General features: G+C 42.9%; 1 protein-coding gene and 1 long non-coding RNA gene across 2 annotated transcripts; one reads left to right on the top strand and one right to left on the bottom strand.

Annotated features, from left to right (window-relative positions):
* The first annotated feature begins 662 nt into the window (after positions 1 to 662).
* LOC118149920 (uncharacterized) lies at positions 663 to 17,177 on the top strand. Its single transcript, XR_004737678.3, has 3 exons — positions 663 to 755; positions 2,207 to 2,313; positions 10,648 to 17,177. It is a non-coding gene; the product is annotated as an uncharacterized LOC118149920 (long non-coding RNA).
* LOC103789626 (H/ACA ribonucleoprotein complex subunit 3) lies at positions 3,549 to 5,297 on the bottom strand. Its single transcript, XM_008986597.5, has one exon. The coding sequence runs from the start codon at positions 5,266 to 5,268 to the stop codon at positions 5,074 to 5,076; it is 195 nt and encodes a 64-aa protein (XP_008984845.1). The 5' UTR covers positions 5,269 to 5,297; the 3' UTR covers positions 3,549 to 5,073.
* Positions 17,178 to 24,679: the final 7,502 nt, after the last annotated feature.

Here is a 24,679-nt window from a genome sequence, read left to right as displayed (position 1 = left end):
AACCTTTAGAAAACAGTGGAAAAACATTTTGAAATATATACAAATTTCAAAGACATATATGCCCAAATATACATATGCTGAAGTCCTATCACCTAGTACCTCCCAGAATGTGGCTGTATTTGGAGAAAGGTCCTTTAGAGAAGTAATTAAGGTAAAATGAGGTCATGGGGGGAGGGGGCTTTAATCTGATCTAACTGGTGTCCTAATAGGAAGAGGTGATTAGGACACAGATACACAGAGGGGCGACCACGTGAAGACTCAGCAATCTGCCATCTACGAGCCATGAAGGGAGACCTCAGAAGGAACCAGTTCTGCTGACATCTTGATTTCGGACTGCATCGATCTCAGCCCACTGGAGAATCTAAAGGTTAAATTCTCCAGAACTGTGAGAAAATTTCTGTTGCTGGCGCCACCTGTCTGCGGCAGCCCTAGCGGAATGATACTACTAAAAGTGGCTGTCTTAGAAGGGCCTGTAACTCCTTTTATATTAGGAAGTGGCTCCCTCTGCTGGTTTCTTTGTGTTAAAAGCCAAATAATGCCCTGAAAACAGTTTTTCATGTTTGGTTGGTACAGAGCAAAGTACTTGGATTCTTCTTTTACAGAATCTATATAGAATAAAGAATAGAGAATCTTCGTAGAGTTCTTTGCAGAATCCTTCACCTGTAGTCGGGGTTGATAGTGACACTATTTAGCAACTTTGTGGCTCTGTACTGTGTGGACCATTAACCCTGTGGATGCTGGACTTATGAGTTGAGGTGGGGGATGGTCCTGGGGTGGGGGTGAGTGGACAGGGTAGTGTGGGGAGGACTGTGGTGGGGGCATTCAGGGAATGACTGTGAATCAACTAGTGCAACCAGGATGGAAGATACAGCCACATGGCTGAAGGTCCGTGTGTCATCATAACAAAAAAATAGTTTCCTAGTATTTTTTTTATAAAACTATTTTTTTTTTCTTTTTGAGACAGAGTCTTGCTCTCTCACCAGGCTGGAGTGCAGTGGTACAATCTTGGCTCACTGCAGACTCTGCCTCCCGGGTTCAAGCACTCCTGCCTCAGCCTCCCGAGTAGCTGGGACTACAGGTGTGCCCCGCCACACCCAGATAATTTTTGTCTTTTCGGTAGAAATGGGGTTTCACCATGTTGGCCAGGATGGTGTTGATCTCCTGACCTCATGATCCTCCCGCCTTGGCCTCCTGAAGTGCTGGGATTACAGGCATGAGCCACCGTGCGCAGCAAAACTATCTTTTTTTTTTTTTTTTTTTGAGACGGAGTTTCGCTCTTGTTACCCAGGCTGGAGTGCAATGGCGCGATCTCGGCTCGCCGCAACCTCCACCTCCTGGGTTCAGGCAATTCTCCTGCCTCAGCCTCCTGAGCAGCTGGGATTACAGGCAGCACTACCATGCCCAGCTAATTTTTTGTAATTTTAGTAGAGACGGGGTTTCACCATGTTGACCAAGATGGTCTCGATCTGTTGACCTCATGATCCACCCGCCTCGGCCTCCCAAAGTGCTGGGATTACAGGCTTGAGCCACCGCGCCCGGCCAAAACTATCTTTTTATAAAACATTGTCATCTCAAGTCTATTCTCCTAGAAAGAACCCACAAGCAAATATGCTCTTATAAGCAAAGAATTGCTTCCTGGTTCATGGTTTCTTGTTAGATTCATGCCATTATCCTGGCTCTCCTCCTGGGAGTCAAGTTGTGTTGCCGAAACTAAACACAGCAAGTCTGGAGACAAGGTTTGGTGAATTTCAGTCAGAATGTTGAACTTGCCATCACTTTCTGTCTTGCGTTATTCCTATGAAACCAAACAGATCTATGATGCAGCAAGCCCTAACCACAGCAGCCTCTATGCCCCACGCTAGTTTTAGATTCTCTAATGTCCTAGTCTCTTGCAGACTAGAAATTGTAAGAGGAGGCATGGTTGATTGAGGGTGGGGTAGAAATAAGGAAAAGAGGATGCTAGCGGGGTAGAAACATAGATGATATTGACACATTGAGATAGATTGCTCATCTACCATAGTCATTACTGGGACTTGAGAAGGGCCTTACTGGGTTCCAGCCAGGATTAGCTCAGCCACTGCTGCCGTGGTTAGGGTTTGCTGCACGATACTTTTTCAGGAACATGTGCCATGGGGACAGTTCTGCTCTTCTGCTCCAGTTCATGGTGGTGTGACAAGCCTGGCTTTGTTCCCTTTTTCCTTCTCAGTCTTAGCTTTTGAGACACCATGAAACTGACAATACCGGTTCTGATTAAGTGCAAAAACTGGATTCCGACTGCCAAGCATTTCTTTCTCAACTTCTGATTAGCGGCAGGTTAGTGATCATTCAGCCTTGAATAGCGCAATTTCACTTGAATATTAAAACATGTTTAAAATTAAGAAATTGTTTGCTTACACAATATATTATTCTTTCTTTTTCTGTCATCTGCCTCGAGGTTTAGATGTCATATCTTAACTTCTCCTTTCCCAAAGGGTCAATCCAACTCTAGTGTCTTGTTCCATGTGGGTCTTTTCTTCCTTCCACCCATAATCTAAAGGTCCCAAGGCACTTCCCCTATCCCCCTCTCAGCCAAGCTTTGTCCTTGGGCTCTGATCTACAATAACTCAGCTGACATCTGAAATATGTCTGATGGCACTAGCTTGTGTAGTTCCTGTTTTCTGCATGTAGACTATGTGTTTTTTTCTAGCACATCAGCAAATATTTAGCAACTTTAAATGTATGTGCCAATATTTTGCAAAGTACAGTGGGGGTTACAAATCTCACCAATCAGAGTTGTCTAAACATATATAGATACAGGAAAGAGTAAGATATACAGGATACACCTGTAGCTGGTGTATCTCCAGCACTGGGCAATGCTTCTCTCTTCTGTGATGCGCAGGAAACATAGTATTTCCAGATACGATGTATTTCCATGGGCTAACAGTTGCTCCGCCCCTTTCCCTACCAAGAAAGCCTATGGAATTTAGGGATTGTTGGGATGTGATCAAAGGGACAACCTTAAACATTCGCTGTTTCTAAGAAGGATCCTTGTTTACATACTTAGGAACAAATGAGCTTATCCCGTTATCCTGCCTGGCATCCATCCCCTTATCCTTCCGGGTTAGGGAGGTATGGCTGAGGATGGCGGGCAAAGATAGGGCTATTTTCTGTGTACAGATCACACTGCAGAGAAATAAACCGAGTTCTCCAGTGGCCTTTGCCTCCCCACTGTGACTGCAGTTGGTAGAGCCACACTGTGCTCATGAAAAGGAGCTGTTGCGTCATGTCCTCAGAGGAGGACTGTGTGGAAAGCATGTGTCTGCATATTCAAGCTTGTTGTCAGCTCTACTGTTTCTGGGCCTCACTCATTTTCAATTTCCTTGTGTTGAAAAATGAAGATACGAATTCCTCTCTCGCAAGGGCTGTTGTGGAAATTCAATGAAAGTGATTTTGTGAGAGTGCTTAGCACTGTGCTGGCATTAAGTGGTTGGTTGCTCAGTAAATATTTGCTGGGTGAAAAAAACCTGATATTTACTTAAGAGTTCACTATGTAATTTTTCTTTTTCCTCTTCTTCTTTTTTTTTTTTTTTGAGACAGAGTTTCCCTCTTGTTGCCCAGGCTGGAGTGCAGTGGCATGATCTCAGCTCATCACAAACCTCTGCCTCCCGGTTCAAGCAATTCTTCTGCCTCATTCTCCTAAGTAGCTGGGATTACAGGCATATGCCACCATGCCTGGCCAATTTTTGTATTTTTAGTAGAGATGAGATTTCTCCATGTTGGTCAGGTTGATCTCGAACTCTTGACCTCAGGTGATCCGCCCACCTCGGCCTCCCAAAGTGCTGGGATTATAGGTGTGAGCCACTGCACCCATCCGTAATTTTTCTTAATAAAGTATATCAAAGTAGATAACGTGCTAAAATAAGAACAGTTTCCACTCAAGTGGAATTGCCTAAAGAAGAGGTGTGTCCATCATCATTGTTCTGTAGACTTTAGTTCATCCAGCATATGTCTTACTTCCTTTTCTTTACAGGGTTCCATAAGGAGCTATGCTGTGGGCAAACTGTTAGCTGGAGCTGTGATAATTAGGCCAAGGTCATGCATCTGTCCCCTGTGGGCCAGTTAGCTCAGCTTGGCTCCATGTCCATACACACTGATCTTCACCCAGAGGCAGACTCACAATTTTGTGACCCCGTCCCAAAGGAAACCCTGCCGGGGAAGGGTTTCTGTGGATCAGGGTAAATGGCTCCAGCCTGAGAAGCACCTTCGCGATCAGCTCGGTTATGGTCATTATGACCCGGAGGTGGCGCTGTTTCTCAAGGAAAAGAGACGTAGGGCGCTGACAGTCTATTTTAAAGTGAGTGTGAAATGACAGAATATCTGAGTTGGAGAGAATCTGCGAGGTAATCTTTGTATCAAATTCCTCATTTTCCAGGCAAGGAAACAGATCCAGAGAGATAAAAACTCTTGTTAGAAGTCACACCACAGATTGACGACAGAGGCATGACTAGACTCGGGCCTCCCAGATCATAAATTTTCTTTTTTTTTTTTCTTTTAAAGACGGGCTTTCACCATGTTGGTCAGGCTGGTCTCGAACTCCCGCCCTCAGGTGATCCGCCCGCGTTGGCCTCCAAAGTGCTTGGATTACAGGCGTGAGCCACATTACCCCTGGCCGTCCCAGATCATAAACTTAAAATTTCACGACACTAATGGTTTTCTGATCCTAAATAGTATCAAGCAATGAATAATGCTTAAAAGAAAACTGAATGAATCATCGATACCTAACCTGGTTATACTGTCAACGAATTAAGTTAATGAATTTCAAATGTCTGTTCCTTCTTTTTTTTTTTTTTTTTCAAATCATTTTATCTTTAATAATCTCGCAGTAATTTAAAGTATGAGAAAAGTCAAACATGCTCCCTCTACGGATGATGCCACCATGATAGGCTCACACAAGCATGATCAATCGCCATGATGACACTGGATGCCACAGAGTATGGCTGGCAAAAAGGCATCAGGGCTCACGGATTGAAGAGTTTGGTTATGGAGTCTCTGAGGGGTAACCAGCAGCAGAAGAGATATCAGTTTAACGGACTTTCAGAGGACAGGGCGCGGTTGCTGGGTCATGAGCACCTTAAAGCGTTTCTTGATGGTGATTCGGTGTCGTGAGTATTTGTCATCTGGGGAGAACCGAGCAGGATGGGCTGAACAGGTCTGTTGTCCCATTGGGTCAAATTTCTTCAGCGTATAGACCCGATCTCCCTCCTCGTTGAGGTAATACTGGAGAAACATGACCACTCTTGAGCCAGAGGTTCCAATTCGGTCAAATGTCTGTTACTTCTAATCACAGGTCAGATTCAAGTGGTTTTGCTTTTATTACAAAAAGCATCTTTACATATATCTGCAACTTAATGGATAATTTATTTTTTCCTTTACTTATATTTGAAAGAAGAAGCATAATGGGTATGAACAGCATTTAATTATATACTGATTTCTTGTGAACTGTAGGTAAGCATTATTTGTTTAAATGATCACAATTGAGAAAACATGTGAGTTTTTAACCACTGCTCACAGATTGCAGGCTGATCGTAACTCTATGGTAGCGCTTTATAACCTTTTTCCTAATTCATAGAAAGTGAAGCATATTAGACAGTGGACGTGGCAAGTACATCCCTGCAGGTGTATACAGAATTGGAATTCATCTTTTAGAAGACTTCTGTTTTGAAAACAAATTATTATTATTACTATTATTTTTGAGATGGAGTCTTGCTCTATCCCCCAGGCAGGAGTGCAGTGGTGTGATCTCAGCTCACTGCAACCCCTGCCTCCTGGGTTTAAGCGATTCTCCTGCCTCAGCCTCCCAAGTAGCTGGCATTACAGACACCCACCACCACACCCGGCTAATTTTTTGGTTTTAGTAGAGAGATGGGGTTTCACCATGTTGGCCAGGCTGGTTTTGAACTCCTGACTTCAGGTGATCCACCTGCCTCAGCCTCCCAAAGTTCTGGGATTACAGGCATGAGCCACTGCGTCTGGCCTACAAATGATTTTTTTAAAGTAAGTTTTTGCTTATTTTTTTGGGTATGGTGAGTACTTGGGAACATGAGAGAGTGTTTCCTACTTTTCTCATGGTGACAGTTGTCAAGATGTGGTGAGTGAGGTTCGGAGCCTGTGTTGTAGAATTCAACGTCACCAAAAAAGGCAGGTCTCTTGTCTCTACTCAAGGCATCAGTTGAAACTTTTCTTGCCATCCTGATCAAATGCAGTTGTAGACATCGCCTCAGGGAGATTAGCACCCTTTCTCCAATTCATCTCGGAGAGGTGGTTTTTATTATTCTTGTACTCTGTTTTTATCCCTTCTTCCAGAGCTAAGGGACGCTCATCAGACTGCATGATTTCTGAAATAGGAATCGGAATCTATTCAAGATTTAGGAATAGAGAATTTTTATTTTTTAAAAACATGTTACATTTTGTCACACTGTCCAATGATATAACAGAACCACAGACTTTTCTGGTTGTGACCTGCTCTTTATTTTTACTTAGATCCAGGCTCTCTTCAATGACTCTCTCTCTCTCTCTCTTTTTTTTGAGATGGAGTCTCGCTCTGTTGCCTAGACTGTAGCACAGTGGTGTGATCTTGGCTCACTGCAACCTCTGCCTCCTGGGTTCAAGCAAGTCTTGTGCCTCAGCCTCCTGAGTAGCTGGGAGTACAGGTGTGAATTACAATGCTTGGCTAATTTTTGCATGTTTTGGTAGAGGCTGGATTTCACCATGTTTCCCAGCCTGGTCTTGAACTCCTGGCCTTAAGCAATCAGCCTGCCTCAGCCTCCCAAAGTGCTGGGATTACAAGTGTGAGCTACCATGCCCGGCCTCTCTTCAAGGACTCTCTTTGCTATATCGGCATCACCGAGGACTTTGGTAGGGCTACAGAATCTTGGGCCTCACCTCAGACTTACCCAATCATTATCTGGTTTGTTAGGCATTTTAGCGCTGACTAAAATACACAGATGTATCAGATGAGCAGAAATGACCATCCTCATTGACCTTAGTTCAGTCTTTATTTGACTATCAGTGTTTTGTCCTTCTCCATGTGGTCACTCTCATTCATGCAGTTTCACAAATATTTCTTAAGGCCCAATCTGTGGCAGACATTATCCAAAGGGCTGAGAATAAAGATGAAAAAAATCGTTTACTCAAAGTGTGTAGTATGTCATCTAGTGATTAGTTATGGAGGAAAAGGCAGGCTAGCGGGGCCAGGAGCATGGGAAAAGGTGCAGTGGTACACAGAGTGATCGGCGAAGGCTTTTCCCAGGAAGGGGCCTCTGAGCAGACAAAGGAATGGTAGAAGGAGAAACTGTGTGGAGGGCTCAGGGAAATACCTTCTTTGCCCTCCAAAGCTACTAGGGAATCGCTATGAGAGAGGGTTGCCACATTTAGCAAAAACACAAGATGCCTAGTTGAATTTGAATTTCACATCAACCTTGAATATGTGTTGGGTATAACATACTAACTTTTTTTTTTTTGAGACAGAGTCTCACTCTGTTGCCCAGGCTGGAGCGCAGTGGTGCCGTCTTGGCTCACTGCAACCTCTGCCTCCTGGATTCAAGCGATTCTCCTGCCTCAGCCTCCTGAGTAGCTGGAATTACAGGCACCAGCCACCATGCCTGGCTAAGTTTTGCATTTTTAGTAGAGACAGGGTTTTAGCATGTTGGCCAGGCTGGTCTTGAAGTCCTGACCTCAGGTGATCTGCCCGCCTCGGCCTCCCAAAGTGCTGGGATTACATGCGTGAGCCACTGCGCCTGGCCTAACTTTCAATATTATATAATACACATGTATAAAATTTCATACATATGCTAGTACGTATAGTAAATTATACTGTAATGTTTTTACTATGTCCCAAGTAATATTTATGACATTTATTTATACTAAAAAATTTATTGTTTATAGGAAATTAAAATTTAACTGGACGTCTCGTATCTGTGTGACCCTCTGTCTGACTGATAGCTTCTGGACTAGACCCTGGCTGGCGGAGTGCCCTCTCAGCAGGACCACCATTTCCCTCCTCAGTCAAACCTCACCTTGTTCCCCAGGCTCTGGGCAGGGGCACCTTGAGGGTGGTGGCCGTCTATGGCCTCGTGTCGTCTCCACAGGTGATACCTAAATTCTGTAGTCAGATAAGCGTGTGCACCTGTCTTCTCAGCCAGCCAAGTATTTCCTAAACTAAACGCTCCTAAAAAGTCTTCTCTAGTGGATGAAACACACCTTAGAATGCCTTCCAGAATATACTGCATTGTGAATGGATCGCAGTGGGGGGAAAAAAGTGAATTGTTCCTTTGTCCATCTAACGTTTGGCAGAAACTTGTGATTTATTTTGCAGCCAACCACACATGGAATCCAGTTTGCAGTTTTCCAAAGGCTATTTCTGATGTGGGATGTGTGACTCCTGACGCCTATTCTTGGTAGAATCTGTGGTGTAACGTCTTTGTGTCTGTGCTAAGAGTCAAGCCATTAACCTCCCAAATTTATTTATTTATTTATTTGAGATGGAGTTTTGCTCTTGTTGCCCAGGCTGGAGTGCAATGGCACAATCTCTCCTCACTGCAACCTCCGCCTCCTGGGTTCAAACGATTTTCTTGCCTCAGCCTCCCAAGTAGCTGGGATTATGGGCATGCGCCACCACACTGCACTCATTTTGTATTTTTAGTAGAGATGGGGTTTCACCATGTTGGCCAGGATGGTCTTGAACTCCTAACCTCCAGTGACCTGCCTGCCTTGGCCTCTCAAAATGGTGAGATTACAGGCAGGAACCACCACGTCTGGCCTAACCTCCCAAATGTAAACAAGTGGAGAGCCTCCTCTTCCTTTATTATTTTTGTAAACCATAACTACTGGCATGGATGTGGCTACTGAAAGAACAACATTGTTATGCCAACTTTTAGTAATTGCCTCTTGCAATGTCCAAGCTTGAAGGGCAGGTCCTGGAACGCAAAGCTTTTGTGCTTTCCAATCAGCAGAATGATGACTGTGAACAAACCAGCAGACTTAGCCAAGGTAACTCAATGGGTTGGTTTGCCACCTGCTCTTATAACCCCAAACATCTGCAGTCACAAGTTAAAAATTAGTGACATCCAACATAGTAAACTTTAGTTCTGTTTCTTCTTCTTCTTTTTATTTTTTGAGACAGAGTCTTGCCCTGTTGCCCAGGCTGAAGTGCAGTGGCACAGTCTCAGCTCACTGCAACCTCCGCCTCCTGGGTTCATGCAATTCTTATGCCTCAGCCTCCCAAGTAGCTGGATTACAGGTGCCTGCCACCAGGCCCAGCTAATTTTTTTTAGTTTTGGTAGAGATGGGGTTTCGACATGTTGGTCAGGCTGGTCTCGAACTCCTGGCCTTAGGTGATCCACTCGCATTGGCCTCCTAAAGTGGTGGGATTACAGGCGTGAGCCAACACGACCAGCCTTAGTATGTTTCATAATAACAAGAAGATACTCTAATGGAAGGTTACAGCTAACCTTAGGGAGAGAGTGTCCCCTTTGATGGCTTGGCACCTCTTCTCATGGCAGGAGAGCAAGCTGGCCGGTTGCAAAGAGTCTGTAGGTCCTGAACTGAAAGTGTGACAGGTTTCTGGGATGGGACTGGAGTGAACCAAATGATAGGATAAATTTTGCAGAAATATTTGGTACAAGTAAAATCAACACTGTGGACTCAGCTTTGAAACAGTTTTTAAAAAATTAGCATGCTAAGTTAAAAAATATATTTGTATTGGCCCCTGCTTTATTGAGGTATAATTGACAAGTAAAATCAAATATATTTAAGGCATAGAATGTAATGACTTGATATACATAAACAACGTAATATACTTACCACAATCAACTTCATGAACACATTCTTCACCTCCCAGAGCTACCTTTTTGTGTATGCGTGTGTACGGTGAGAATACTCACGATCCACTCTGTTAGCAAATCTCAAGCGTACTATACATTGTTATTACCTATAGTCACCGTGCTAGACATTGTTATTACCTATAGTCACCGTGCTAGACGTTGTTGTTACCTATAGTCACCGTGCTAGACGTTGTTGTTACCTGTAGTCACCGTGCTAGACGTTGTTGTTACCTGTAGTCACCGTGCTAGACGTTGTTGTTACCTGTAGTCACCGTGCTGGACGTTGTTGTTACCTGTAGTCACCGTGCTGGACGTTGTTGTTACCTGTAGTCACCGTGCTAGACGTTGTTGTTACCTGTAGTCACCGTGCCAGACATTGTTATTACCTATAGTCACCGTGCTAGACATTGTTATTACCTATAGTCACCGTGCTAGACATTAAGTCTCCAGACGAAACAGTTTTAAACACATTATTCTCATGTTTCCCTGAAGCTAACAATTTTTCCCAAGGAATTGGAATATGCGTTGTCTCTGTTTCTTATGCTCTATTTTCAGTCAGAAAGTGTGAAGGCCTAATTGAAAATACATTAAGTTACTGTTTAAATCAATGTATGGCTCTATTAGAGGAATAAGAGAAGACTTTCGACTTGCCTTCTGCTGTTCTCTAATCTAGTGAAAACATTTGTTGAAGTAGCTGGATTGCAATTTTTAGAACTATTTTTGAAATTTGAAATAATAAAATAAATTATAGTGTGTGTGTTATATTTATATTTTTCATATTTTATAGGCTTTCCTGCTTATTAGTTATGATTTGGATTTATAAAATTTGTATCCTGTGTTAGAAGCCTCAGATGATAATAATAAAGCAAAATGCTCATAAAAGCGAAGAATAAGAAAACCTACTGCCAAAGTGCAAAGGAAATTACCCAAGCAGGCAAGCAAGCAATCAGCCAATCCGCCAACCAGCCAGCTAGCCAACCAACCAGCCAACCAGCCAGCCAACTAACCAACCAGCCAGCCGGCCAACTAACCAACCAGCCAACCAGCCAGCCAGCCAACTAACCAACCAGCCAGCCAGCCAACTAACCAACCAGCCAGCCAGCCAGCTAACCGACCAGCCAGCCAGCCAATTAACCAACCAGCCAGCCAGCCAACTAACCAACCAGCCAGCCAGCCAATTAACCAACCAGCCAGCCAGCCAATTAACCAACCAGCCAGCCAGCCAGCCAGCTAACCGACCAGCCAGCCAGCCACACAACCAATCAACCAAGCAACCAATCAACCAGCCAAGCAAGCAAACAAGCAACCAGCCAACCAATCAGTAAATAAAAAACCAATAACAGTTGCATTTTGACTACTCTCTGGGATTTATCATAACGAACTTGAAATAATGTAACATAAAAGTAAATTCTTTAAACATAAAATTTAAGTATTAATATTGATAGTGCTATTAATTTTTTGTTTATATAGTTTTCACATTAAAAGACCTTGGAAGTGAAATTATATATAATTTCTGCATGAAGTATAGAAGTCACGTTACGTATTTATAGCAATTTAAAAATATAGAATTGTTTTCCTGTTACCAAGGTCGTTCCTATACATTGTAGGAAATTTAGGACATAGAGATTAGTGAGAAGAAGAAAATAAAAATCATAGGTAACCTGAACAGCCAGAGAGAATCTCTGTGAATTTTTGTGTACACCTTAACACTCCTTTTTATCTGTGTATATTTATTTTTTTTTAAATGGTATTGTTCTGATTCTTTCAAAACTGACATTTGATTTGTGTGTAATATGAGGAAGGGATGAAACTGTAATGGAGAGGAAGATGAGATTCTGCAATGACTCTGATAATAATACGAAACAAAGGACTGCTGGTCTCATGGAAAGCCAGTGACATTGTTCTCCGCTGGTTTTATTTATGCCAGACTAATAGCCCATGACTCCCTGAAATTTTCATCTTCAGAGTCATATATGTATTTCATGCGACTTAAAGGCACATTTCCACATGATGAGCTTTTCTTTTTTTAGCCGTGATTAGTTTCAGAAACGTTTGAAATTTCCATATTTGACATATTTGAACTTTACAGTTTAATCACGTGGATTTAGCAGTTAAGACTCTAGTACATTTTCCTCTCCGATTTTAGCAGACGAAAGCACATGTCAGGAAATGTCTAGCTTCAAACCTTCTGTGTCAAAGGCATGTACGATGAAGCAGAAACCAGACAACTGCAATAATTTTACTCCCAAGCCAGAGGCCACGGTGAGAACCCACTAGGTTAAAAACCAGATACAACGAATTGTGCAGCAAAAAAAGCTCAAAAAGAAACAAACCTCATTTGTGCAATGTCTGAAAAGAAACAGAAAACAGCGAGAACATGAGACTCCAGATAACAAATGTACTTATGCTTCATTATCTGAAAGATTCGCAGTGGGGCACAGACAGGAGCCAGCATTAAAATAATAAGAACAAAAATAGCTGTGCGTTTCAGCAGGGTGTGTTACCGTATTGTACTCAACACGAGGATATTAATTTCACAGTTTTCGTAGATAAGTTTAAACATAGGAACCTGTCACAGATAGGCAGTAATCTCAGTGAGGATACATCAGCTGGGATTTCACAGTCTGCAATTTTTAAATTCAGCTGGGTCCCCAAGGGCCAATCAATATTGGTGGCAATTATTCTTAGTATACGGTCCAAATGAAATGGGTGTTTTTTTTTTCCTTTTTTTATCAAGGTGGGAGATTGTGATATAGAGGTAAGCAAATTCCCTTGTGGTTGGCAATTGGGCTGCCTAACAGCTGCAGCTAGTCTGCTGTAGGACTCTATCCCACGTTTCTCGGGAATAGCCCAATAATGACCCCATTATTTTAACCCTTACACATGAGCAATGTTTGATAGCTAGCTGGGAAAAACCTAGCCTGTGTTAAACAAAGAGAGTATGAAAAATATAATAAACAAACCCAGAGAGCCTCCCAAGGCAGCTGCTTGGGAGCAGCACTTTCTACACAGGTTTTATTTACATTCTTTGGTTTCTAAGCCACAAACCCTTGAGGACCAATGCATGGGACACAGGTATGTTCTCATGAGGCAGAGTCAGTTTATATTCTAGAGGGAGAGGCGGTGAAAACCTTTTAAAAAAAAAAATTCTGAAAGCCAGATACTAAATTATGCAAATCCCTTGATTTTATTCATTGAAAAGCTGGGTTTTCTTTTTCTAAATTTTTGTCTATTTGGGGGGTGGTTGGGGATTGGGAGGTATATTGAAGGTTGAGAATGAGGAATAGAAAATCAGAGAACTGAAATTCAAAATGATGTTCAAGTTCCTTTTCCTGGTGGGGCGCAAGTTGAAGTTAGATTGGGCTAACCTTGGGGCATTTGGCTGGTAACACTGGCAAACCCAGGTCATCCGTGGAGAGAAGGGAATGAAAAACGCATTCTGTTACAACACATTAGGGTTGAGATGTGTGTTTCAGGTTCTTCAGCTTTGGTGTGGAGCTTCTTTTGTCTTCAGCCTGACCCTTAATTGGGCTTTTCATCCAATTTTACTTTTATCTGATTAATCACTTAAAATGCCAGTGTGCTAGAAATCTAAAATGTTCATGTTGTTTTATGCTCACTAATAACAAAACAAATCAAAACGATGTGCTCTGTGTCTGCTAGTGTTTCCAAACCACCAGCTCTCCTAAGTAAATGCTACGAGAAATGAAAAAATTCTGGAAAAGAGCCAAAAGTGTGAGCAGAAACGCCTCATTATAAAAATAGCCTATTGGCGGGGTGCGGCGGCCCATGCCTGTAAATCCTAACACTTTAGAAAGCCGCGGTGAACGGATTGCTTGAGCCCAGGTGTTTGAGACCAGCCTGGGCAACAGGGTGAAACCCCGTCTCTAGAAAAAAATACAAAATTTAGCCGGGTGTGGTGGTGCACACCTGCAGTCCCAGCTACTTTGGGGGCTGAGGTGGGAGGATCATCTGAGCCTGGGGAGGTGGAGGCTGCAGTGAGCCATGATCATGCCACTGCACTTTAGCCTGGAAGACAGAGAAAGACCCTGTCTCAAAAAAAAAAAAAGAAAAATAGCTTATAGTTTTATACACAGGATAGCCCGTTAGCTACCTTGGAATTATGGGCCTTTCCTCATGTAATTTGGTGTCTCTTACTTTGATGAAAAGTAGAATGAATCAAAGGGTACTTTTAGGAGAGTTTTGAAGTCATAAAAATCGATTTGCTCTTTGAAAGTTCAGGTACATGTAGCTCATTACCTATAAATTGCAGGGAGCTCCAGGAGATAGCTGGGGAAGAGTGTATGAACAGAACGGACTGCTATTGAATTTAAGAGGTATTAGGTTGGTGCAAAAGTAACTGCAGTTTTTGCCATTAGATTAAAAAAAAAAAAAAGACAAAAACCGCAATTACTTTTGCACTAACCTCATGTTTAATTATTTCCTGCCTAAAAATGGGGACATGAATGAAATATTCATTCACTTTCAATTCTGTACCGCCTTTTTGTTAACCACAGTTCTTTCCATTGCTTTGTGTGGTTCAAAGTTGCCTGGAATCAGTGATTAGAAGTCAATATTCTAAAGCTCAAAAATACATTGTTTTCTTCCCCTTCTCCCTCACTCTGAAAATGGTTTGGAATAAAGGTTCCTGATTGCAATAGTGATTTGTGGTTAATGTCTTTAGACTTCTGGTTTGGATTAATACTGCTAATTAGTTTCTGTCCTTGACTTTTTCCAATTAAAGCCTAGAGGCCTTGGTGCTGAACACCTGGGCAGATTACCTAATTAGATGAAAGAAACATACACAGTCGTTCACAGGTAATTATTTTAACTTTCACTGCTTGTTGAATTTTAAACGTGATGAAAATGGCATTCTTTCTACCCTGCGAATTGCAAAATATCACCTCCCTGGCACACAAGTTGGTACTGGCACTTCTTCTAAAGAGACAACTTTGAATCCTTCTTTAATGTGAATACGTGCAGAAAGTGACAGATTTGGTTTTTCCCACCAGACGTAGCAGAAAATGCACACTCTAGTTGCTTCTCTGCTGTCTCCCACGTGTTCCTTTGAGAAGTATGTTTCCTTTGAGGAGCTAAGTAGAACATGGACTCTCTTCGGTGCGTCATGCTCTTGGGCATTCTTGGAAACACGCTTGTTTGTCCCAGTGCTAGACATTGTCGGGTGGCCTCCTGAAGATGGGACATCTTCTCTTATTTAGAATTCAGAATTGAAAGCCCAACTCTGTGCCTGTGTTCTTAAAAAAGAAAAAGAATGAAAACTTCTGGGATCTTTTCTGTGGCTGGGTTCTGTGGCTCATTCTCGGCTCACCCAACATGGGAAGAATCAGGCCCAGGTGGAGCTGAATAGGAGGTGCTTGCACTGAATCCACTTGGGACCTGGAGAATATTTTACTCTTTGGGGGACATGCTGGAAGTTTGTGACAACGGTCTTAGCCGGTCTGTGTAACCTCAATCGCTGTAGACCAGTCAAGGGCCCCACTGGCCTTCCCGCTTTGGTCTTGGCTCTTACAAATTCTCTCTCAGCTCCATCTTCTCTTACATCTTCATCTCTTGAAGTCCTCTCTCTCTCTCTCTCTCTAGGCCCAGCCCCTATGGCACCCCTTCTTCAAAGCCTTTCCTAGAATAGCCCATTGATTTCGTTTCTTTCCCTTTCCTTGAAGCCCATTAGCTTTGTGCATCTCTCTCACAAGCCTTATGGTGTCTATTTTGTATTAGTGTTATTAGAGATCCTATCTTAGCTCTCTGGTGATATCATCAGCCACTTCATTCATTTGCTCAGCAAGCATTCACTGAGTGTGTGATAGGTGCTGGACACATCTAGCCTGACATATCAGCGCCTACTCTCCTAGGTGCTGAAGATTCAGCGACAGCAGAACCAAATTCCTTCCTGCATCGAGCTTAGAACCCAACAGGAAGGAGAGCGCACAGCAAACAAGAGAGCACATCAGTACATGCGACAAAGTCATGCAGTGATAACAGCTGTTACAAGAAAAGCATGTCCAGGCAGGAAGTGATGGAGTGAGGTAGAAAATAATGTTATCTATTAATCTGTCTAATCTCACAACCACTCCATGCATGCGGCACCCCTACCGATCCCACTTTAGAGAGCAGCAGTTGAGTCCCAGAGTGGTTAGGACGCTTGCCCAAGTTCACACAGCTGGTCAGCAGCAGAGCTGTGCCCTCCTCTGAGCCCATGCTTGCAGCCAGCATGCACACTCTGAGATTGTCTGACCACCCTTCATTCCTCTCATCGCGGTCACAATGGTGGCAACCAGCAGAAGTTCTAGCACTGACTGTGGGGTCCCAGCATCCATGTCATGAACTGTAAGGACCTCAACCCTGGCTGCAGTGCTCCTGTGGCATGGTTTGGGTGGTGCTTGAGGCCACAGCTGCTGTTCGGGTTATCTATTACCATGTAAGCAATCACCCCAAAATGTAGGGGCTTAAACCAGGGGCAAGATACGTTTTGCTTTCGAAACTGCAATTTGTGCAGGGATTGGCAGGGACAATCATTTCTGCTCCACTTAGCATTGGGTGAGTGGCTTGAAGGCTGGGAGCTAGGATCATCTGAGACCTACTTGCTCCTGTAGCTGGCAGCTGATGCTGGCTCTTGGCTGTGATCTTAGCTGGGCCATAGACACCTGCACGTGGTTTTCCCATGGGGCTACCTGGCTTCCTCACCATATGGAGGCAAGGTCCCAAGGGAGAACATTGAGAGAGTGAAGGAGGAAGAGAGAGACAAAGAGAGACAGAGAGACACATGCAGAGAGAGGGAGACAGATAGAGAGACAGAGAGATACACAGACAGAGAGGAGAGAAAAAAAGAGTCGGGCAGAAGCTGTGTCACCTGGAAATCATACAGCATCTCTACAGCCATGTGCTATTCATTGAAAGTCAGTAAGGCCAGCCCATATTCATTTCCTTATTTCAGTTCTCACCACTCTGCACCATAAAGGCCTTGCTGCCTGTGGTACCTCTCACCAGGCTGTGAATGTCACACAGGGAAGTGTGTCCCCTGTTGCATCCGCAGGCCCTGACAGATGGGAAATGCTTGCTACACACTGAGTTTTTGTCAGTTGCATGAATGAAATGCATCGGCCATGAGCGCTCTGTTCTTATGTTCTCCAGGAGACAGGTAAGGCAGGATCTGGAGGACAGATTTTAGAATCAGACAGATGTGAGTGGGCAGCCTGAACCCACCCTGACTTCTTCATATAAGACAATAGAGTAATCCCAGGACTTTGGAAGGCCAAGGTGGGTGGATCGCTTGAGGCCAGGAGTGGGTGGGCAGCTAGACTCCACCTTCAGTGAGACCACTGTCTAAGAAGCTTTGCCCATGCTTTAGAACCAGCCCCGTGGCATGTTCACTTCCTCACCTTTCCCAGAGCTTCTATGAGCTGACTAATATTTTAAAAATGAATTGTTCTTAGGTTTCAGCTATCTGGAGTCTGAATCAGTATATATATATATTGATACTACTCTCACTCTGTCACCCAGGCTGGAGTGCAGTGGCCTGATCTTGGCTCACTGCAACCTCCGCCTCTTGGGTTCAAGTGATTCTCTTGCCTCAGGCAGCCAAATAGCTGGGACTACAGGCATGTGCCACCACGCCTGGCTAAGTTTTTTATTTTTAGTAAAGATGGGGTTTTGCCATGTTTGCCAAGCTGGTCTCGAACTCCTGGCCTCAAGCGATCCACCCACCTTGGCCTTCCAAAGTCCTGGGATTACTCTACTGTCTTATATGAAGAAGTCAGGGTGGGTTCAGGCTGCCCACTCACATCTGTCTGATTCCAAAATCTGTCCTCCAGATCCTGCCTTGCCTGTCTCCTGGAGAACATAAGAACAGAGCGCTCATGGCCGATGCATTTCATTCATGCAACCAACAAAAACTCAGTGTGTAGCAAGCATTTCCCATCTGTCAGGGCCTGCGGATGCAACAGGGGACACACTTCCCTGTGTGACATTCACAGCCTGGTGAGAGGTACCACAGGCAGCAAGGCCTTTACGGTGCAGAGTGATGAGAACTGAAATAAGGAAATACCAGGAGCATGGGAAGCTCACCTAACCCACAGGAGTCAGGAGATTGTGAAAGTGACATCAGCTCTGGGACTTGAAGAGCCGGTTTGAATGAATTAGGCCAGTGATGGAAGAATGTTCTAGCTGAGAGAGCATACTGTGCAAAGGGCCTGATGCAAGAAGAAGCCTGCTCCATGACAGGAGAGAGTGAGTTGTGTCTGGCTGGGCACCTTGGGTGGAGGAGGAGAGAGACAGAGACAGGAAGCTGAAGAGGTGCGCTGGGGGCAGGTCATGTGGGGCCTTTGGTAGTCTCGTCATTAATTAAGGGCAACCACACTATTGGACATTGGACCTACTTGAGGGGAGAGGTGGAATAATTTGGTAAAGGCAGAGGCTCACATTTAAACTCTCAGCATGCAAAGAATTACATCAGAATATCATCCAGAAACTGCCTTTATTGATACCCATCTGTTCATTTCATGGATATTTATCAAGTGCCAATGGCATTCCAGGCAAATCCTAGGAGAATCTGATGAAAAGGACAGATAGTATGGTAGACCTATAAGGAGAATGTTTATTTTTCTGTGATCTGTAAGGAGAATGTTGCTGGCTTCAGTCATACTGTGGTGGGGAGAAGATGCCACATTAATGCCAGCAGTGCAGTGAAAAGTGCTAGCGGACCTGAGACACAGACGTGGCGCTCTCTGGCTAGTCAGGCAACTTAACCTTGGCTGTGAATGGGCAAAACCAACTGGCTACCTTCCTGTCATGGAAGCACAAAAGCAACTGGCATTTCTTTTTACTGGGGGGGAGCAACAAACAAGTGTCCCATTGGAGCAGACGGAGATGAAATCTCTGCTTGATTGAAGGCATGTGAGAAATGAAGAGAGGCTAATGATGCATGTGGACCTCGAGCCAGGTCACCTCTAGTTTCCAGACTCTGTCCATTCAGTGTTGGGGACATCTGCAAGTTACTGCATGCAGGAAACCGTAGGGGAGAACTGGGCAATTCAACCCTGGTTTGCACACTTGTGTGCATTGATTCTGGATCAACGGTTTCAGAAATAAGATAAAATTTAAAACGAATGTTCTGAAGTTTTTGATCTAGATTGACATGGCAAGTGACTCTGCTCCAGCATTTGAAGACAAGGCAAGTGGGTGGGACAGTGAGAGTCTGAGAAATGTGGGCATCTCCACCACACAGGAGATGACGTCCTTGTGTTTAAACTTGTGACCTACCTGAGACTCCACTATGATCACTTCCAGTGAATACAAAGTAGATCATTAACCTATGACCTGAATGACACAGTGTAAAGGCATCATCGTAATAGGCAATGGATGTGAAATTAAGATTGCTGGTTTACATAAAGGTCAGTGCTGTTACGATCTCTTTTCATATTTGACCAATCATCAGAGGATTTGAAGGGATAAGGCGGAATGCAGGAGTACATAGATTTGCTTTCCCTGAGTTCAAGAGACTGGATATATTTCACAATTAAGCCTCATGGTCTTTGGTGAAGAAGGTTGACTTCAGAGATTGTAAATGGGATAGCCAGGAAGCAAACTAACATTTAAAGATTATAAGATTTTGGTTGGGTACAGTGGCTCATGCCTATAATCCCATCACTTTGGGAGGCTGAGATGGAAGGATTACTTGAGCCCAGGAGTTCAGGACCAGTCTGGGCAACATAGGGAGACTTGGTCTCTAAAAAAAAAAAAAAAAAAAAAAAAAAAAAAACATTTCCCCTAAGCTCCCAAAGTCTATTGTATCATTCTCACACCTTTGCATCCTCAGCTTAGCTCCCACTTATGAGTGAGAATGTACGATGTTTGTTTTTCCATTCCTGAGTTACTTGACTTTTAGATTAAGAGTCTCCAATTCCATTCAGGTTGCTGTGAAGGCCACTATTTTGTTTCTTTTTATGGCTGAGTAGTATTCCATGGTAGATATATATATACCACGTTTTCTTTATCCACTCATTGATTGATGGGCATTTGGGCTGGTTCCATATTTTTGCAATTGTAAATTATGTCTTCTGGTAGAAATAATTTCTCTTTTACTTATGAGTCTAGCAAAAGTGAGAGTAAAACACCCAGGGAGGGCTGCCTGTCTCAACAAAAACTGGAAAGACACAGTTCCTTTAGGATGTGAAGAATGTTCATTCCTATGTGATTGCTTTGCAGACATTCTGCCCCCTTCACTTGTTCATATGTATGTACCAGCCCCCATGGCTCATGGTCCTGCTCAGTACTTCCCCAGGGTCACACACTGAATTCTTATAGAAGCTGTCTTGTTGTGGCTGTATAACAGAGTACCATAGACTGGATAGCTTATAAACAACAGAAACATATTTCTCACAGTTTTGGATGGTGGAAGTCTGAGATTGGGGTGCCAGCGTGGTCAAGGGCTGGTGAGAGCCCTCTTCTGAGTTGCCCACTTGTCTTCTCATGGTGGAAGGAGAGTGAGAGACTCTCTGGAGTCCCCTTTACAAGGGCACTAATCCCACTCCTGAGGGCTCCCCCCCTCACCTAATCACCTTCCAAAGGCCCCACCTCCTAATAGCATCACACTGTGGGCTAGGATTTCAACATATGCATTTTGTGGGGGACACAGACATTCAGTTCAGAGCAGGGGCCACCTAGCTCATGGTCTTCTTTGGGGACGGGCCTTTTCAATAGGGACTGGGGACCCTCTGACTATACTGTTCCTCTCCATGTCCACTCCTAAGATGGACAGGCCTGGCTGGAGAGCATTCTGAATGTCCTCTAGAGGGAATGATTTTAGAGTCCTGTGGTGGATTCTCTCTGTTTCCTGTTGGCTCCAACAGAGCAATTATGTGTTAGTTATTTCTGCATAACATACCACCCCCCAAATTTAGTATTAATAGTGTAAAACAACAATGTCATTCTTTCTCTGGGTTCTGTTATCTAGGATGTCAGATAGGGCTCAGCAAGGCTGTTCTTCTGCTTCCAAGTGATGTTAGCTAGGATCCTGTATGTGGCTGTACTCAGCTGGGAGCTCACCTGGGTCTGAAACATCCAAAATGGTTTTATTTTTAATTCTGTTTGTGTGGTGTATCACATGTATTTATTTGTGGATATTAAGCCATCCCTGCATCCATGCTATGAAACCCACTTGATCATGGGGTATTATCTTTTTGATATGCTGTTGGATTCAGTTAGCTAGTATTTTCTTGAGGACTTTTGCATCTATGTTCTTCAGGGTTATTGGTCTGTAGTTGTCTTTTTTGTTTTACGTTGTTTCCTGGTTTTGGTATTAGGATGATATGGGCTTTAAATAATGTTTAGGGAGGATTCCCTCTTTATCTTTTGGTATAATGTCAGTAGGATTGGTACATTCTTCTTTGAATGTCAGATATAATTCAGCTGTGAACACGTCTGGTCCTGAACTTTTTTACTGGTAACTTTTTAATTACCATTTCAATCTGGCTGCTTGTTATTAGTCTGCTCAGAGTTTCAATTTCTTCATGCTTTGATCAAGAAGGATTGTATATTTCCATGAATTTGTCCATCTCCTCTAAGTTTTCTAGTTTATGAATGTAAAGATGTTCATAGTAGCATTGAATGATCCTTTGTATTGCTGTGGTATCGGTTGTAATATCTCCCATTTCATTTCTAAGTGAACTTATTTGGATCTTCTCTTTTTTCTTGGCTAATCTTTCTAATGGTCTATCAATTTTATTTATCTTTTCAAAGAGCCAGTTTTTTGTTTCATTTATCTTTTGTATTGTTTTTTGTTGTTTCAATTTCATTTAGTTCTGCTCTGTCTTGGTTGTTTCTTTTCTTCTTCTGGGTTTGGCTTTGGTTTGTTCTTATTTCTCTAACTCCTTGAGGTGTAACCTTAGATTGTCTGTTTGTGCTCTTTCAGACTTTGTGATGTAGGCATTTAATGCTATGAACTTTCCTCTTACCACTGCCTTTGCTGTATCCCGGAAGTTTGGATAGGTTGTGTCACTTATTGTTCAGTTCAAAGAATTTTTAAATTTCCATCTTGATTTTATTGTTGACCCAATGATCATTCAGGAGCATGTCATTTAATTTCCATGTATGTGCATGGTTTTGAGAGTTCCTTTTGGAATTGATTTCCAATTTTATTCCATTGTGATTTGAGAAAGTACTTGCTATAATTTCGATTTTCTTAAATTTGTTGAGACTTGTTTTGTGGTCTATCCTAAGATCTCTCTTGGGGAATGTTCCATGTGCTGATGAATAGAATGTATATTCTGTAGTTGTTGGGTAGAATGTTCTGTAAATATCTGTTAAGTGCATTTATTCTAGGGTGTACTTTAAGTCCATTGTTTCTTTGTTGACTTTCTGTCTTGATGGTCTGTCTTGTGCTGTCGTGGAGCATTGAAATCCATCACTATTATTGTGTTGCCATCTATCTCATTTCTTAGGTCTAGCAGTAATTGTTTTATAAATTTGGGAGGTCCACTTTTAGATGCATATATATTTAGAATTGTGATATTTTACTGTTAGGCTAGTCCTTTTATCATTATGTATAATGTTCCTCTTTGTCTATTAAAACTGCTGTTGCTTTAAAGTTTGTTTTTGTCTGATATAAGAATAGCTACTCCTGCTCGCTTTTGGTGTCCATTTGCATAGAATATCTTTTCCCACCCCTTTACCTTAAGTATATGTGAGTCCTTCTGTGTCTGCTGAGTCTCTTGAAGACAACAGATACTTGGTTGGTGAATTCTTATTCATTCTGCCATTCTGTATCTTTAAGTGGAGCATTTAGGCCATTTTCATTCAATATTAATATTCAGAGTGAGGTACTGTTCTATTCATCACCCTGTTTGTTGCCTGAATACCTTGTTTTTTTTTTTGTTTGTTTTTCATTGTGTTCTTGTTTTTAGGTTGTGTGAGATTTATCCTTTAAGAAGATTCTATTTTGGTGTATTTCAAGGATTTGTTTCAAGATTTAGAGCTCCTTTTAGCAGTTCTTATAGTGCTGGCTTTATAGTCACAAATTCAGCATTTGTTTGTCTGAGAAAGACTATTTGTCCTTCATTTATGAAACTTAGTTTCACTGAATACAAAATTCTCGGCTAATTATTTTGTTTAAGGAGGCCAAAGATAGAACCTCAATCCCTTCTAGTTTGCAGGGTTTCTGCTCAGAAATCTGCTGTTAATCTGGTAGTTTTTTTTTTTTAATCTGGTGCTTTTGCCTCACAGGTCTTAAAATTCTTTCCTTTGTCTTGACTTTAGATAATCTCATGACTATGTGCCTAGGTAATGATCTTTTTGCAGTGAATTTCCCAGTTATTCTTTGAGTTTATTGTATTTGGATGTCTAGATCTCTAGCAAGGCTAGTGCAGTTTTCCTTGATTATTCAATCCTCAAATACATTTTCCAAACTTTTAGATTTCTCTTCGTCCTCAGGAACACCAGTTATTCTTAGGTTTGGTTGTTTAATATAATCCCAAACTTCTTGGAGGCTTTGTTTATTTTTTAAATGCCTTTTTCTTGTTTTTTTTTTTTTTTTTTTTTTTTTTTTTTTTTTTTTTCAGATTGGGTTAATTTGAAAGCCTTGTCTTCAAATGCTGATGTTCTTTCTTCCACTTGTTTGATTCTATCGCTGAGACTTTCTAGTGTGTTTTGCAATTCTCTAAGTGTATACTTCATTTCCAGAAGTTGCAATTGTTTTTTATTTCTGCTATTACTTCACTGGATATTTATTACATTCCTATATTGTATGATTATTTTTATTTCTTCAAGTTAAACTTTACCTTTCTCTAGTGCCTTCTTGGGTGTCTTCATAGTTGACCTTCTGAATTCTTTCCAGCAATTCAGAGATTTTGTCTTGGTTTGGATTCATTGCTGGTGAGCTAGTGTTATCTCTTGGGGGTGTTAAAAAACCTTGTTTTGTCATATTATCAGTATTATTTTTTTCTGGTTCCTTCTCATTTGGGTAGCCTCTGTCAGAGGAAAGATCTGGGACTCAAGGGCTGTTGTTCAGATTCTTTAGTCCTGTGGGGTGCTCCCTTGATGTGGTGCTCTCACCCTTCCCTAGGGATGAGGCTTCCTGACAGTAGAAATGCAGTGATTGTTATTTCTCTTCTGGATCTAGCCACCCAGTGGAGCTACTGGGCTCCAGGCTGGTACTGGGGCTTGTCTGCAAAGAGTCCTGTGATGTGATCTGTCTTCAGGTTTCTCAGCTGTGGATACCAGCACCTGCTCTGATGAAGGTAGCAGTGAGAGTGGACTCAGAGGATTTTGTGTTGGTTGGCCTCCAGCCAGGAGGTGGTGCTTTCAAGAGCACATCAGCTGCAGTTGTATACTGAGGATACAAGCTTGCTCTAGGGTCAGGTGGCCGGTGGGTTCCTACAGCTCCCTAAGGATTATGTCCTTTGTCTTCAGCTACCAGGGTGGATGGAGAAAGACCATCAGGTGGGGAGCAGGGTTAGGCATGTCTGAGCTCAGACTCTCCTTGGGCAGGGTTTTCTGTGACTGCTGTGGGGGATGGAGATGTGGTTTCCAGGCCAGTGGAGTTATGTTCCTGGGGAGATTGTGGCTGCCTCTGCTGTGTCACACAGGTTACCAGGGAAGTGGGGGAACGCTGGCAGCCACAGGTCTCACCCAGCTCCTATACAGCCCGCAGCCTGAAAGGCTGGTCTCATTTCCACCACATGCCCCCAACAGCACCTTTATTTTCAGGCATACAGTGAGCAGGGCTGAGAACTTGCCCCAGGCTACAAGCCTCCCAGCTGAGAAAGCAAGCAGACTCACAGTTCCCACCGAGCCTGCAGCAGCAATCC

This window comes from Callithrix jacchus, chromosome 21, assembly GCF_049354715.1.
Source record: "Callithrix jacchus isolate 240 chromosome 21, calJac240_pri, whole genome shotgun sequence".
NCBI lineage: Eukaryota > Metazoa > Chordata > Mammalia > Primates > Cebidae > Callithrix > Callithrix jacchus.
The sequence above is the reverse complement of the archived record's forward strand: the minus strand, read 5'-3'. Positions and strand labels throughout refer to the sequence as shown.

Bases quoted from the DNA above. Each gene is read 5' to 3' on its own strand.
- LOC103789626 (XM_008986597.5), bottom strand. From the start codon at position 5,268: ATGTTTCTCCAGTATTACCTCAACGAGGAGGGAGATCGGGTCTATACG.